At 37.9% G+C, this 16,571-nt stretch overlaps 1 protein-coding gene across 2 annotated transcripts; it reads left to right on the top strand.

The window, feature by feature from the left end:
* On the top strand, positions 1-15,869 carry LOC113229115. Of its 2 annotated transcripts, XM_026462610.1 has the most exons (6): positions 1-194; positions 2,173-2,337; positions 3,285-3,379; positions 4,592-4,688; positions 14,635-14,758; positions 15,652-15,869. In XM_026462610.1, the coding sequence occupies exons 1-6, from the start codon at positions 71-73 to the stop codon at positions 15,716-15,718; spliced, it is 672 nt and encodes a 223-aa protein (XP_026318395.1). In that variant the 5' UTR covers positions 1-70; the 3' UTR covers positions 15,719-15,869. The 2 variants fall into 2 exon arrangements, with proteins under 2 accessions (XP_026318395.1, XP_026318396.1); XM_026462611.1 differs by lacking the exons at positions 14,635-14,758; positions 15,652-15,869 and adding an exon at positions 5,397-5,909.
* The last annotated feature ends 702 nt before the right edge of the window (positions 15,870-16,571 follow it).

The following is a 16,571-nucleotide window of genomic DNA, read 5'->3' as shown; positions in this document are numbered from 1 at the left end:
ATTTAATTCCGTTTAAGATATACATTCTTGTCTTAGTTTGTTACTTCCAAATTGCAAACCACTTACAGCAATGTACGATTTGGAAGAGTCCTTGCCAGCAGCTCCACAGCCGTCAACACTGTATTTGAATGTGCCCATACGCAATTCTCCATCTACTGACAAAAATATCAGTGAACGGACTACAGCATCTGTTGGTAAGTCATTTAACGAGCAATGTATACGTTTCTATAATAAGATTCCAGTTGATGATGTTCAAAATTTGCCATTTATGTGGGGCGCACTATAAGTTTCCGGAATGAATAAGAAAAAAATACTATAAATGGTCAGAAATGAATTTGTTTCTCAAAATATTCTCCGTTGTGAATCCGAATGAATCTTTTTGAAAACATTTATGCCACTCCTCCGTGACAATCTCTAAAACATATTTTTCTTGCTCTTCGTCAACTTCTTTAGGTGATGAAAATCGTTGACCGCGTAACTGGTTCTTAATTTTTTAAAGTAAATAAAAGTCACAAGGTGCCAGGTCGGGACTGTACGCGGGATGGCTCATAAGGTCAACGTTTTCACCTTCAAAAATTCATTTGTCTGTCTGATGATGAAGATGATACGGCATTTACGATTATTTTTACGGAGTTTGTCAATAACTTCCGGCAAACAAATGGTCATGTACCAACGGTCATGTATCACTATTCACGGCACAACGATTCTCCAAAGCAACAGTGCCACGTGTCGATCGTAACTATACATCCGTGTTTCGTCACCTGCTACTATGTCCCACACCAAATTTGACGCCCCTTCGTTGAATCTGGTAAGCATGGCATTGCACCAAGTGACGCGATTCGTTTTTTGTGCCTCAGTCAAATTGTGTGGGATCCACCGAGAGCACAGCTTTTTCACACCCAAATGTTTGTATGGTATTGATTGTATTTGACTCATGCCTATGCCCAAAGATGCCCGAATGTCATGGTATGTCACATGCCTGTCTTTTTTGATCATACGGCGCACAGCATCGATGTGTTTTGTTGTTCACAGCAGTGGACGGGCGACCATCACGAAATACATAACTGAGATTCACACGACCGCGTTTGAATTCTGCAAATCAGAACAAGGTTTAAAACTATAGTAAAACAAAAACTTAAAGGTTATTTAATATACGGCTTTAGCTTACTTGGATGTTACAAATCCGTGGTAGTGGCCTGTTTAGCTCTTGCAGGTTGTCTCGATCTATAATGTTTTAAATAAGTGTTGTAAATGATAAATGTGTACAAATATTTGTTTACAAAGAGCATCCCTAGAGTTTCTTGATAATTCATCTCAGGAGAATCTGCCTTATGAATGAGCAGTAAAGTTAAATTAATAATGAAGATTGCAAGTGAAATTTCCTTACTTATGGAAATAAAGATTGTTTTATTTTCATGCTGCATCAGATAGCTCGGTGGTAGAACCATAATTGTTGCTTTCTGCAAGTACAAGTTTCAAAGGTCTTTTCACTATACAGTGTAGTATGGATAGACTATATTTATAGTCTAACTGCAACATGTGGTGCGTATTGCTTGGTTAGCATTTAAGTTTACATTTTATTTTATATTGTATTATTTACTTACGTTGATTTAAAGAGACAAGTTTAATCTTTAAATCAACGTATTTCACTCTACCATCTACGTCCATCCTTTTTAATAATATGAGAACAGATTGTCTAACATTTGTTCATCGAATCATCGTTATCACCATCCCTTTCGACAACTTCCCAGAGCTGGGTCACTTTGTCCTCTAAGAAGCTGTTTAGGCCGCTGCAGCTTGTCGCAACTCTGACGCAATGCAGCTTGACGACGTCTCACATCTTTGAAGACTTGTTCCTACTCATTTACAGATGTATTTCTTCGTCTTCTTTCACCCCCTACCGACTGTCGGCTATCATTGTAACCACTTCCACTTTTGTAAAGGTGCAGCTTGGAAGAGTTTTGTGGTTCTCTCATTGAAGCAATCGGCAAGATTTTATAGCCGTGTGATTTCTACGCTGTATCTTCTGCGGCTCTGAATCTACATGAATGTGTATTGCGAATGACGTTCCCAAAGCACTGTAGTAGCGTTACAGCCGTACGCTAGCTAGACTTCGTGAAGTACAAGCTTTTGTACTACCTGGTGAGTACTATATCTTTACTTACTTTACAGGCTGTCCTAACGCAACAAATTTCGAATCATTGGCAAACGAGATTCCAGTTGACTTGAACAGACCTTCTGAGATTGAAAACAAAAGACCGTCGTCAAGCTACAGAAATTACGAATGCGGAGAACCGATGCGGCCTCAGCATTTGAGAATTGACTTTTCTCCGTCAGGTATTTAAAGTATTTTGTACTCTGACATGACGACATTTTAAGGAATTTGTTATTGCAACATTTTGAAAATAAAACTATTTTTTCCACGATCTAACTCGCCTATAAATTTTTTTAAATAAATATTTAGTGCTTTTTCCAAGTCCCATGATCATGACTAAGTTGTTGAACTACTACACTATACATACCTTTTTTTATACAAATGTAAGTGCGCATTTGACCTCCATCTCACCTGATGGAAAGTGACGATGAGTGAAGGCAGAAATTAATCGTGTAATTCCATTGCACACTCTCTGTGATATATCCTGTAAAATACCGATAAGCAGGCAACTTTACGGCGGTGTTCAAGGCTATGCAGCTACGCCTCTACTAATTCCGAGTCACCTTATAAGCCTCTTGTCACGTTAGTCAATTGAATCCAATGTGACCAGTTCGTATGTAGCAGAACCATCCCAAAGGAGGCAGCAGTACTCCATACACGATCGGACTTGTGCTTTTGATACAGCTGAAGCAACTGTCCCGGTGTAAAGTAACGCCTCATCCTGGAAAGGTTGCTAAGCTTCCTTACTGCATTTTTGGCCATGGATTGAATGTATCGGCCGAAGTTCATATTTGACGACAGGTCCATTCCTAGTAGGTGAACACGGTCGGCTATCGGTGTGGATGTATCATACATAACATGCAAACCACAAATATTAGACATAACTGGTGACTTTACCATCTCAGTCGTGATCATGGGGCCTGTGATGGGCCCGAAATGTTGGTTTGTTTGGAAGGCCAAATTTGAATTAGATCAAGAGAATTTAGAAATGTCAATGAATTTATTTTCAATACATAAACCTTTTACGGAAAAGCGAATTTTTGTGTTAAAGTTTTGTTTATGATTCTACCTTGATTTGATACATTAATTTACCACAATTTTGTTTTTTGTTGCGTGTTACTTGTTTTAGAACAAGACGACAATGAAGAAACGGAAATGAAATGTATAGATTTTTTCAAATATTTACAAGGTCGACCTGATATCCAAAGGTTAATGGTGACACCGGTAAGTGAACACGCCAAGATTGTAAACTCTTACTACCTTACGATCGGACACCTCGTTACAGAGACTCATAATCAGTAGCGGGACTTTATTTGGGTGGATTTAGTACCTTACATGGATATTTGTATTCGCTGTATCTTATCTACACATGGTACTTGCTTGCCAAATATACGAAATACGCAAATACAAATAACCGTGTGAAGTGCCTTAATTAAAGTAGTTTTTACAGGCGAGACGAGGATTAAAATTTGTATGACAAAATTTCAATTCTCTCCTAGCCCGTCTTCGGTGGAAACAGACTGGATTGACGAGGACGGGTGAGATGAGAATTGAAATATTTGTTGATTTAATATTGGACAGTATTGTTGCCCACATAAAGTATTATACTCTGCAACGGAAACACGATTTCTCGCGCAAGCTGACCAGTGCCCGAATGGTCACGCACGAGCTCGGATGGTGTGTACGATTTGGGATTTTTTTTAAATATGGTTTCATCTGATTCTTCTTCCGTTAACATATTTAATAATAATAATTTACGGGACATATTACTTCTACCGCGTATTTATCCCTAGATGAACAGCGCTGAATCTTCACTATCCACAATCACAGCGCGAGCTTGCACGAGGTATTATGTAGTAGATATTGCCGAAGCGATTTCAATTCTCGTCTCGCCTCGCCGGTGGAAAACCTCCTTTACAGTGCAAAAAAATAACAAGATTAACAACAAATTCCTTCTGACAATTCAACGCACTTTTAGCAAGTTCGTATTTTTGGCCTTGACAATCGCGTTAGATGATGATGAAACTGGATGTCTACCACGAAATAGGATACTACGTGACTGCGTCTGCAACGAAGCTCATTCGTACTACATATGTCAGTTTACGATGAAAGTAATTCCAAATTCATTACGAAAGCTGTCATTTTACGTTTCGGAGTAAGAACTTACGTCAAATCACGATCTTCGTACGCGTTTCGTGGTAGCCTCCGGTTTGATATGAAGCTAAAACGATGTTCGTAGCTTCGTATTTCGTATTTCACGGTAAACCTCCAGATACTAGTGGAGCGAACAAAAGGTAGAGAAAAGAAAACGTAGGAAATATGTCGCGCGCCACTACGACGACACTTGAGTCGCAGTGGCGCGCCTGTGGCGCTGCAGCCGCGTCACTATTTTTCATACAATATTTAGAAACGCAGCTGCAAACTAGCATTTTCCAGGTTTTAGTGGGTTGGGAAGTTCCTACTCAACCTTCGACAGTTGAAAGCATGAAGGAAGAAGTAGAAGACAAAGAACAAGCCGTTTATTGGATGGAAGGTACTCGAATGTCTTTTCGTCCTTTAATTTTTTTTATGGCACCAATTGACGGGACGAACAAGTTGTGTGCCTGGTGGTGAGCGATACGCCTGTCCGTGAGCTTAAATCACAAAGAACTGAGGGACACTTCCACTGCGCCCATCACCCTAAGATATGAACTGATTAGTCCCATGTGCATGTAATTACACTTGCACCCTTACTCTTTAAAACCGGGACGCAGTAATGCTGACATTACTGCTTGGCGGCAGAAATAGGTACGGTGGCAGTACTTCCCTGGACGACCTCTTTCACAAGGAGATCTACTGCCACTAAGAATACATATTTACATGTATTGCTATTGGGCGGATCTGTTAGCGTGTTTCCATTTTGAAAATAATTAATTCGATCATTTCATGATATTGCGTTTCTGGAAAGGTATTAGATATTAATAACGTTTTTTCGGATCTAAAATATTTGCTTTATGGACTGAGAGCTTAAGCCCAAATGAAGGATAATCGGAAAAATATAACGTTTAATAATAAATATAACATTTAATAAAAAAATATTAATTTTCTTGTTTACTTCTACTCAAATTCAAACAGGACGATATCCTGTCGAATTAATTGGATGCTCATTTTTTTTTAATACTTACTGTATAAGTAACAATATGAATAAAATTTTTGTTCATTCATTTCATTTAAAAAAAAATTTGTTTATCTTTTTGTTTAGTTTTGGCTCTCTGTACAGCACGTTCGAGGCAAACATCGAAGTTGCAATTCGGAAGATGAATAGTGACGAAGATTGGATATGCCCAGAAAGCACGCCCGTGTAGAAAGTACGCAGCAAATGGTTCTATGCGAGACCTTTTCTATTCAATACTTACCACTAAATAGGAGTATAAATTTCTTAGGCAATGTCAATGGGAATAGTACTCTATAGAACAGTGACAAAGGGTGGAACCCTTCGTTACTGGCATCTAATTAAGTTAATCAATTGTTTAATATAAAAGGAACGATGGTAAACCAATGGGAGGATAGTTGATTGAGAGGTGATCGGTTTGAATACCAGTGAAGGCATTTATCAAAATAACACGCTGACCAAAATAATGTACACTTGTAACGAGATTATATTATAGCCAAATTCGATGTAGAATGTTTAATAACAAAACGTTGCTTGGCAACCAACGATGACATAGGAAAAGAACATTTTTTTCGATGCACTTTATTAAGGCTTGCTCTGCCCACGACCTGCTCCCTTAATTGGAATTTAAATAGGTAAGTATGTAATTGGGTTATGTAGAAGTAATACTTACCTAGCCAATTATTATAAAATTTACAAAATACTTATTGATACGTATTTAGGAATAAAAAAAAGTTTTTGCATCCTATTATTATTTATTTCTCGATGGTAGGTAATGGTAGATAAAAAGAAACAAAATTGTAAGATTTTATTTGGTATTAATTTACCACATATTATATCATCCAGCATCTATTTCCGATTCTGAACTTGAATTACCACCAGAACTCGAATGTTTGCAATCTCTCCCTTCATATCAAAATGTCAATAGGGATGACACAGTTTTACAAATAATTAGTTACTGGTCATTTTTATGTTATTTCTAGGTGATTTGAAACTTCTGTTGAATAATATTCAGTGTAAACATGGCTATTGCATTTAGTATTATCCTTAATCTAGTCGAATTTCGTAGGAAAATGTTGAAATTGTGGTAACTGTGAAAGAGCCGGAGACGAAAACCCTAAAAATCATCTGTTTTACATTTAGTTAGAGTTATACATGGCTGCTTTTCAAAATAATGACTCAAACAAAAGTAGTTCACTATGAACTTATTCTACATCTGTATTCAGAGTGTATTAAATTATATTATGACCCATACCGAGCTTTAAAGCAGTGCCACACTATGCGTTGTCCGAGCGCTGACGCTGCGTTGTATTACATAATAAATCCGTACACAAAATCGCGTCCCCTGTAAAATTACAAAAACAGCACTTACTGCGTAACGCTTCTCACGTACGGAAATTATTGGATTGGTTGATTGGGAATATTATTGGGGCGCGATCCCATTATGTAACCTTTTATTTATTGTTGGACGACTGTCGCGTCTAGTCTGTTCCCATATCACGACTATCTGTCGTGACTGTGTCATGGACGAATGTTGTGAACGTTTATTTTGTCATTGAACGACTGCCGTGTCTAGCTGTTCCCGTTAGATCGTGACGACAATTTATCGGTTCACGGCAGCCGCCTTGTAGTTTGCACGATATAATCGTTTGAAGCTGCGATTAATTGTCGTCACATTCTTGTCGTGACGATTTATTTATCCAAATTCAAATTCCAAATTCCATTTATTTACCACACCCACACAAAAATAACATTAAACGTACAAATGAAAATTCTAACATACCTATTAATAGTAACTAAAAACACAAAACTATATCTACGGTCACAGGTGTGCAGCGAGGATTCCGAGCTCGGTATATGCTGTGCAAACTTAGTTATGAGGACATTTGCTATGAAGACACGGAAGCTATACGCTTCATCTGAATGCTTCATTTAAATTGTAAATTAAGTTTTGCAGTTTGGTTCACATTATTTTTTTTTTTAATATATATACATACACATTATATAGGCATACATTCAAACACCACGCCCACAATTCACACAAACAACACACACCACACAGACCCACTCACACGCACATGCATCTACTTCGCACGCTAATAATAAGTACTGTCTAGTCTTAGTTTTTATTTTATGGTTTTACGTATTTCAACAAATTAAATCGTCTACTCACTTACTCCTTATTATTTACTGGGCCCGGTGACTTGTAATACAGGTGAAATACCTACATCAAGCACCAGCTCTCACAATATACTACCGTAACGTATCTACAAAGATTTATATTGTGTTGTATTTTGTGGTGAGAAATAAACATATTTATTATTATTATTACTATAGTTTGCACAGCACTGATTTTCAGCCAGAACCTCCCTGACAGGAGCTACGGTCTCACGTTTGTGTAACAGGTAATTTGGGAAACAAAATTAGCGCAGAAGCTATTATCGTCAGATGATTGTCGTTCTAGCTCTTCCCATTGTCACGACAGTCTGTCGTCGTGACGTCAAAAAAGTCTGTCGTCACGACATAATGGGAACGCGCCCTTACACGCCACATGGTTCGTTGGAATAGCGCGACTACTGAACACGTGCACTCGGACTAGGGGCCAGGAGACCAAGTGGAGAGGGGTGTTGCGGTGGCTAATAAGTAAGCAGCGTCAGGGCGCATTTATTCAACACGAATTTCACCGCGCTCACCCTGTGCGGTCGCCACGCGGTCGCCGAGCGGAGTCCGCGTTGCCGCCGCGCAGTGACCGCGTGCGTTCAATTGTCATGGCAAAATACGCTCTATTTACTTAGCTTTTACGTTTTAGCTCTAATGAGCGTACCGGTCACGCGGGCGAGTCTGGCTTGAATTTGATCTACGCGGCGGCCGGACAGCGGTGGCGCGGTTGTATTGTTCAGAGGAATTTAAATGTTGCATTGTAAATAAAATTCACATTCGCCATTAATGTACACTGCCGCGCGAAACCTTTCTCCACTAGTAACCGAGCGCTTACGTTGCATTGCGACACCGCATTGCTCGTATGGCACTCGATGCGTTAAGCGTTGCGACATTGACAGGGCCCGTGTGGCGTCGCTCTTATGTTGGCTTTCCACTTCGGCTTCAGCGTGGGGCCACCCGAGCTCGCCCCGTGGCGCGAGCTTGTCCATTCAAATCAACGCGGTAACGCGGTGCACACTGGTTGGAATTGAAACCTTCCCTTACATAGGAATTTAAAATAATAATTGCTGTTTTTCTTCCTGCAACCTGTAAAATATAACTGAAATTGACATGAAGCCAAACAATTTAATAAAACCTATTTCACCGCTCATCGCCACTAAAAGTAAAACCTTAAACGTTTGAAATATATGAAAACGAAAACGTATTTTGAAATATATCATTACTGTTAAGAGCTGGAGAACTAAAACTTATTAGGTATTGTTACTAGGTCGATAGTGATTCCATATGACGTTTGACCTTGACCCCGCGTGTCCCTTTGCAAAAGACATGGTTTAATAAAAAGTCGTTAAAAACCAAAACAGTCCGTTGATTCGTTCCGTGGCTTAGTAGGCATAGCGCCGACACGGTTTGCTAGAAGACGTTGTTGGTTCGAATCCAACCGGATCGAAGTGAATTTTTTCTAAGTCTTCATCTTCGTATTCATAATTATAACAAACTAGTGGAGTAATTTCACATAAAAAAAAATTGAATATCAATTCAATAAAAATGTAAACACAATGTATAGTGACATCTCTAGCCGGTCTGGTAGCTGTAAAGGTATCTAACTGGGTGACGAAATACATAAGATATCTCATAGATGGCGCTACGGCTAAAAAGTCGTCGAAAAAACCAAATACAAAAGACACTACAACAAACACACAGAAAGATTCGTGAGGTCCGCTAGTTCGTCCCGTGGCTTAGTTGGTATAGCGTCTGGCACGGTATGCAAGAAGATGTCGGTTCGAATCCGACCGGATCGAAGGAATTTTTCTTTTCTTTTTTTCTATTAATTCTTTCTTTGTATTAATAATTATAACAAAAATATAACAAATTCCAACCTTAACCCTTTCGACATAGCTGTATACGAGAAACAGATTCTTGTATTTAAAATCGGCTTGCTTTTACCACTATAACTTTAATCCCTGTAATGCTTAACCATAATTGCTTTAACACGCGAAATTCCATTTAAAGCTATTGCAAAAATGCATTTATATTCACCCCAAACAAATCTCAACCTTTACGTTCCAAAGATAGAGCTAAAACTTGCGCGAAAATTATAGCAGTTTTATCCTGCACGTGTTTAAAGGAACGTGAACCGTAGCACATGTGTGATAAAGTTGAAGATAGAGTACGGGAGTTGTGTTTAGAGTGCGCAGTAAGCGACTGGTCTAATGGTTTCTGAATTATGCAGTGGCTATCTCGCAGATAGTGTATGTTCACGGATTTTATACTGCTGGGTTTGCCATTTACAGAATTTTCCGTCGAAGTAATAAAAATTCTAAATTGAGTCGTGAAATTAACCAAAAAAGTATAAAACTTGAAACTTGTCGAGAGTCGAATTATATTTGTTTTATTTATTCTTGGAATCTGTTGACTTTTTGTGAAATTACTCCACTAGTTTGTCACAATTATTGAACACTGAGAAAAAAAATCTTTCGATCCGGCTGGATTAGAACCAACGTCTTCTGTGGGAAACGATGACGCTACGGTAAAAAGTCGTTTAGAACCAAATACAAAGACCTGCAACAAGCACAGAAGAGTTGTAAGGTCCGCTAGTTCGTTCCGTGGATTATTTGTTATAGTTTTTGCGGGAAGACATCGGTTGGAATCCAGCCGGATCAAAGGAATTTTTTCTAAGTGTTCGATCTTTGTATTATTATGTTTATTTTTATCGAATTTATGTTTGGTTTTGGACGTTACAATACATAAATAAATAAAGATCTCGTAAATTGCTTGATATCCTTACAAATTCTTTTAAAAGTTGAAAGACCATTCCATTGTCGTGTTATCCTTGGTAAAGTTTCTTTTCTAACCAGAGTATGTCTGTTGGCTGCATACTTGTGCAATTAGTGCTGAGAACGAGGCCAAGTACCCAATGCTTTGACACAAGAACTTCCGATTTCAAAAGGCTCTGAAGCCTTTACTTCCTAGGATTCGTTGTTGTAGATACTTTTACATTTAGTGAAATTTCGATATGTCTGTATAAAGTGGTTTTAACAGTAGGTACATGTTTGTTAGGGAAAAAATATACTGTAACAGTTTGCGAGAAGATTACGTCTATGTATTCTCAAATTTTGCAAGTATAGCACAAAGTGATTTGTATCTTTTGACAAAACCAGGAAGACATGACTCTGTGCAGGCTGACAAAGAAGTCGATAAATACTTTTCAATTTTTATCTGAGGGAGGCGACTCATTCACAAACGAAGAAATTTGTTCACGTCCAGAGAGAATTATTTAAAACAGAAATGAAATACATATCTATTTGATAAATTACTAAAGGCAAGACAGGGGGGACGTGGAAGACTCACAAGGAGATCTTAGATTAGACGAGTTAGATGCTTATATGAGATCTTGGACTGTAGCGGAGTTAAATCGTGATGAGTGGAGAAAGGGAAGGGAGGCCTTTGCCCTGCAGTGTGGTTACTTGTGCTCGCGCCCATCTTGCCTAGTAGCGAGTATTTTACAAACATTTTTTTATTAAGTTGAAAAGGAAAAACGGTAATATTTAAAAAATTTTGCAACCTACACACATCAAAAGTGTCTAGGGATCAAGTAAATATTTTTGAAATAAAAATTATTTAAGCAATATTTACCAAATCCAGTCTTCCAGGACGACTTCTTACTTTAATGCTTATGTTTTATTTAACCGCTTACCCCTATATTTAATTAAAATAAACTGAAATTGATGTTTTTGCAAATTGGGGGAAAAAACTTAAATTAACGGCGTCAATTAAATGACAAAAAAATGGCGAAAATAATGATTTTGCTCATTTTTATTGTAAAGATAAGAAAATTAATAATCTGTATTTCCACCATTAACACGAATCACACAATTACAGCGATTTGGCATGCTTAAGATGAGTTCATCAAAATCACTTTGAGGAATGGCCGCCCATGTGTTTTGTAACAAGTCAAAATATTGTTGTAGAGTATGTACGGTATGCATACTCGGCACAGCTCTTCTTTGAAGCATATCCCACGCGTGCTTAATTGGACTGAGGTCTGGCGATTGAGCAGGCCACGGCAGAACGTTGATACGAGCTTCGGCAAGAATGCGTGTTACGACTCTAGCCGTGTGTGGACGTGCGTTGTCATGCATTAGTTGAAATGAATCACCCAACTGGCCTCGCAAAGGGATGATAACATCTGAAACAATCCTCTCTGCGTAAACTTGAGCATTGAGGTTACCCCTGATCCAAATGAGATCGGTTCTTCCGCCGATCCAAATACCGGCCCATATCATTATTGTTCCCCCACCATATGGATGAACTTCCTGACAATATCTCAAACGTTCATGACGTCCAGATGTTCTCCAAACTCGAGTACGTCTTGTATCCGGTCTCATACCGAAGCGGGATTCATTCGAAAAGCACACATAGCGCCAGTCTTCTTCCTCCCAGTTTCTGTGTTCGCGAGCCCATCGTAAACGGGTCCTGCGATTGCAGGGTGCAATAGGTGGAACTCTGAGCGGCCTTCGGGATCGCAGACCCACTTCACGTAAACGATTTCGGACTGTTTGATCGCTTATTAGCAAGCCTGAGGAGCTGTGGAGCCTCGTAACCAACATCATGGCGGTCATGGTACGATTCCGTCGAGCAGTATTTTGGATATACCGGTCCTGTCTGCGAGTCGTGATGCGAGATCGTCCTCCATGTCGCTCGGCCACGCTGCCCGTCATGCGATAGCGCGTCCAGAGGCGACTTATGACGCTCTGTGTAGTGTTAAGAGTGAAAGCCACAGCACGTTGCCTGGAACCAGCATCCAACATTCCGACGGCTCGCATCATCACTTCTCGGGTTAAATGATGTCGTCTCTCCATAATAATGTAAATTGTTTCGGTTCCGATGCAGATATTGTAATGATTTTGTCAAAACGCTATAACTCATTTTTATACAAAACCACATTGACAATCGATTTTCTTCTTATTATCGACTTTTAAACAATATTCCTTATTTAAATGTTAAAACTCACTAAAAAGTATCAATAGTGATACAAAAAAGTTAATATAATTAACCCTAATTGCAGCAATACTTTTAAACGTACTTGATCCCTAGACACTTTTGATGTGTGTATTTTAAAACGACTTCAAAAAAGGAGGAGGTTCTCAATTCGACTGTATGTTCTTTTTTTTTGTATGTATGTTACGCGATAACTCCGGTATTTGTGAACCGATTTTCAAGTTTCACGCATGAATATTCATTTTTATAAATAGCGCCTAAATTTTATTATAAGGAGCAATTATTTTAATGGTTGATTTTGCTGTTCTCCAATTTAAGGCTTATCTCTCTCTCAATATATTTTGAGTGGTGAGAACCGAAGTGGCGAGGGATATTTCAATAAAACTTGGCAAATAGATATAATTCCGTGTATTTTTGAGGTCGGTTTTTTTTAGTAGTCTGTACTGAGATTATATAAGGTTTATTTAATTGCGTTTGCAGAAAGTGTCTATCTACATTTTTTCGTTTGGAAACAGTAGATATTTCTTCATTTAAATCCGTTAAGCATTACTTTCTCGGTTTTGATTTTCTTTCACAAGCGCCCTTTCAACGGTGGCAGAATTATCGAAAATCCTAGAAAAATGCCTCATACTGCTAGTTTGAAGTGCAAAAATGATAGTAGCGCTAGTAATATTATCCATGGTGGATTTTATGACTATATTATTTTATTACTTATTTTATTTAATTTTAATAAATTTTCTGTTTATTGTAATATTTTTTGTTATAAGAAATGCAAATAAACCTTATACAGCAGCGCTGCCATAGGATCGCTTATTTTTTGGAGAACTAAGTAACCATCTCGAATTCGTCGTCATTCAGTTATTGACTGCTAGATGGCAGCACATTGATTCAAATTGAGAGAAATATAAAATCTAAATGCAACTGCAATAATAGGTATTGAACCTTCAATTATATTTAATTTTTTATTAATTGATATTCAATTATTCAACTAGTTTGTTATAATTATTAATACAAATCGAACACTTATAAAAAATTCGAACCGAAGTCTTCTAGCATACCGTGCCCGACGCTATGCCAAGTAAGCAACGGAACGAACCAGCGGACCTCACGAATTTTTCTATGTCCTTGTTTCGTATCTTTGTATTTCATTTTTCAACGACTGTTTGGCCGTAGCGCCATCTATGAGAAATTTATGAAAGTATTTCGTCACCCAGTTAGATACCTTTACAGCTATCAGCCCCGGCTAGAGACCGAAGGAATTTTTTATACGTGTTCGATCTTTGTATTAATAGTATCTGAACAGCGTGCGGTTAGGTATTTAATGTGGTGTTAGTGTTTGTCTGTCAATGTAGTGTCTAGTTGTATGCAGCAAATACCAACCGCCTGCTGTACATGAATTTATGGTAAGATAATAACTACACTATCAGAATCTAACGGAGAGACCTCAAGGGTCGTCTTACGATCTATCAAGTGTAGCCCTACAACCTAACGGTGTGTAGCCTAACCTAACCATAAATATATAAATGGAGAGATATATAGTATAAGTAAGGAAGTCTGTCACCAGGAGACCTAAGGTGACAAACGGAAGTTGGGAAGGAAATTAGGATGTACACGTCGTGCGATGTGTATAGGAATGGTTTTCTCACTGCCAGTCAAGCAGGCTCACAAGATCGATCTACTGATGGCTAAAGGTGTCCTGGCCACAGTGAGAGGAGTAGCAGGTCACTAAGCAAGGAGATGAGTTAAAATCAGATGGTATTGATCAACTAACTTTATTTACAATATTTACTGACTATTTATACAATGTTTGTTTATACTACATTGTAATAAGTTTTCTTAGTGTGCTATGGGTGTTTATATGCTAATTATATGTCAACAGGGTCAAGTTTAAATTATATTAACAGAACAGAATTTGTTACTTCTTTTTAAATTAGGAACTACGACCAATCATTATCAGTGTTTCAAATTATAAATGTGTGAGTTTTGGCGCCACCACTTCGGATAATGATCTAGATGTAAGGCACTCCCATTGTTTTTTTCTTCCGTGTTCGTAATTGTGGGTTCTGCACTAATGAGCAGGAATTAATTGTGTTAGTGTGAAAAACAGGTATTTAGATTTAAACTACAACAATATGTGTGATGTCAGAATTAAATTTATCCATTCTTGCAGTTTTAAGCAAACACCTGAAATCGAAGAAGCTGAACTCGTACAGCTCATCCGCTTGCGATGGCAAGCTCGATCAACCCGAGAGTCTTTGTGTGGAAATGGACGAGTTTGACAGGAAACACCCTAAGTAACAGTCTTATTCTTGTAGTCTAGTCAGCTGATGTAAAGATACCTGGCTAAGTGAAGAAATAGATTTGTCACAGATGACGCTACGGTAAAACCAGAAACAAGGATCACACATAAAAAATGCGTATAGTCTGGCACGGTTTGCTGAAAGACATTGGTTCGAATCCACCCGGATCGAAGGGATTTTTCCTTTTTTCCTAAGTGTTCGACCTTTATAGTATTAGTAATAATTATTATTATTTTATAATGATATCAATTGGCTGGACGAACGTGTCGTGCGTCTGATGGTAAGCTACATGCCTGTCCATAACAGTTGCGGTGCCACTCAGAGCTTTAAGACATAAGTTAACAAATCCCATGTGCCTGTAATTTCACCAGCACCCTTACCCTTCAAAACTGGAACGCAGTAATGCTGACATTACTGTTTGGCGGCAGAAATAGGTAAGGTGACAGTACTTCCCTGGACGAACTCTTGCACGAGGAGCTCTGCTGCTGCTAGTATAGTAAACTAGTTGAATAATTTCACAAAACTAATTTAATCATGATGGTCAAACGTTCAATGTACTTAAAAAATTATAAGTCTTAAAAATATAAGTTTAAAAAAAAACTTGTTACTCTAACCTAACCTAACCAGTGATGAAGGTTCTATAATATTACCATGGATTATTAAATGAAATTTTCCTCTTTTGATAGCATTGCATTATTATATTAATTAACCCAGCACGTTCCAGAGACACACGGTGTCATTAATGATTTTGTGAAAAAGAAATTATAATTTTTTTTTTTTCCAATGTGGTGTATGAAAGTGGTTCTGGGTCACTGCAATACAAATGTCGTTAGTGACACCGTTTGTCTTTAGGACGCGTGATGGTTAAACAGACTTTTACCTTGCAGGTCTTTCGAAAATCCAGGACCAGCTTTTTCAGTGGCTCAATATGACGCAACGGAAAATGTGAAATAGATTTACAATTGTTTACAAAGACGTCCATCATTGATACCATTGATGACGAAACATAGTAAAACTTACAAACAACAAGGATATGAAGAAAACAACTACAGATACGTCTAGGTTTGATTTTAATAAATCAAGCTTATTAGTTGATGACAAATTTGCGAACGCTACCAGCTAATATTTTGCTGGTAGCATTTATTTTTAATTATTTATGTCAAATGAATGTTGTTTAAGTTGATAGTTACTTAAAAATTATAAACAAATTCAATATTACTTTGGAGCGTTTTTTTAAATGCGCTATTTTAATTAGTTAGCTGAAGCCATATTTCTACCATGCCACCCGCACTTATTAGATACATGTAATTAATGAAGACAAATAATACAAACCCACGGACAAATAAATAGTGCACCTGGTGGTAAGCAACAAACGTGTCCATAACAATTGTAGATTGTAATTAGAAACAGTATAAACTCTACAAATACGGTAGGGGTGTACCCAAAGATCTTATACAGATACCTCACAATATACTTAGTATTTTTAAATGAAACCTTATCTCTGTAATTACAGGCAAACCCGATGCAACAGTGCAGTAAACATAACAATTACCTACTAAATGTAGACTCTAAATAAGTTGAAACTCTTCATTGTGGATATTTTCGCTGAGATTTTTTTAGATTTCGCTGAGTAACCAATAACCATGTGTAGATGGCATGTGTGACAAATTATTTGTCTTGTTAGGCTATTCGACAAACACAGGAAACACCAAACTCGCGTCGTGCTGGTAGGTTTCTCGGCACTCATCAAAGGAGCCAAATAGGCAAATACGCAAGTAAACCACCCACACTATGGTGGACTCTATGT

The sequence above is a fragment of the Hyposmocoma kahamanoa genome, unplaced genomic scaffold, assembly GCF_003589595.1.
Source record: "Hyposmocoma kahamanoa isolate Upper Pololo Valley unplaced genomic scaffold, ASM358959v1 277, whole genome shotgun sequence".
NCBI lineage: Eukaryota > Metazoa > Arthropoda > Insecta > Lepidoptera > Cosmopterigidae > Hyposmocoma > Hyposmocoma kahamanoa.
This window is presented reverse-complemented; position numbering and strand designations above follow the sequence as displayed.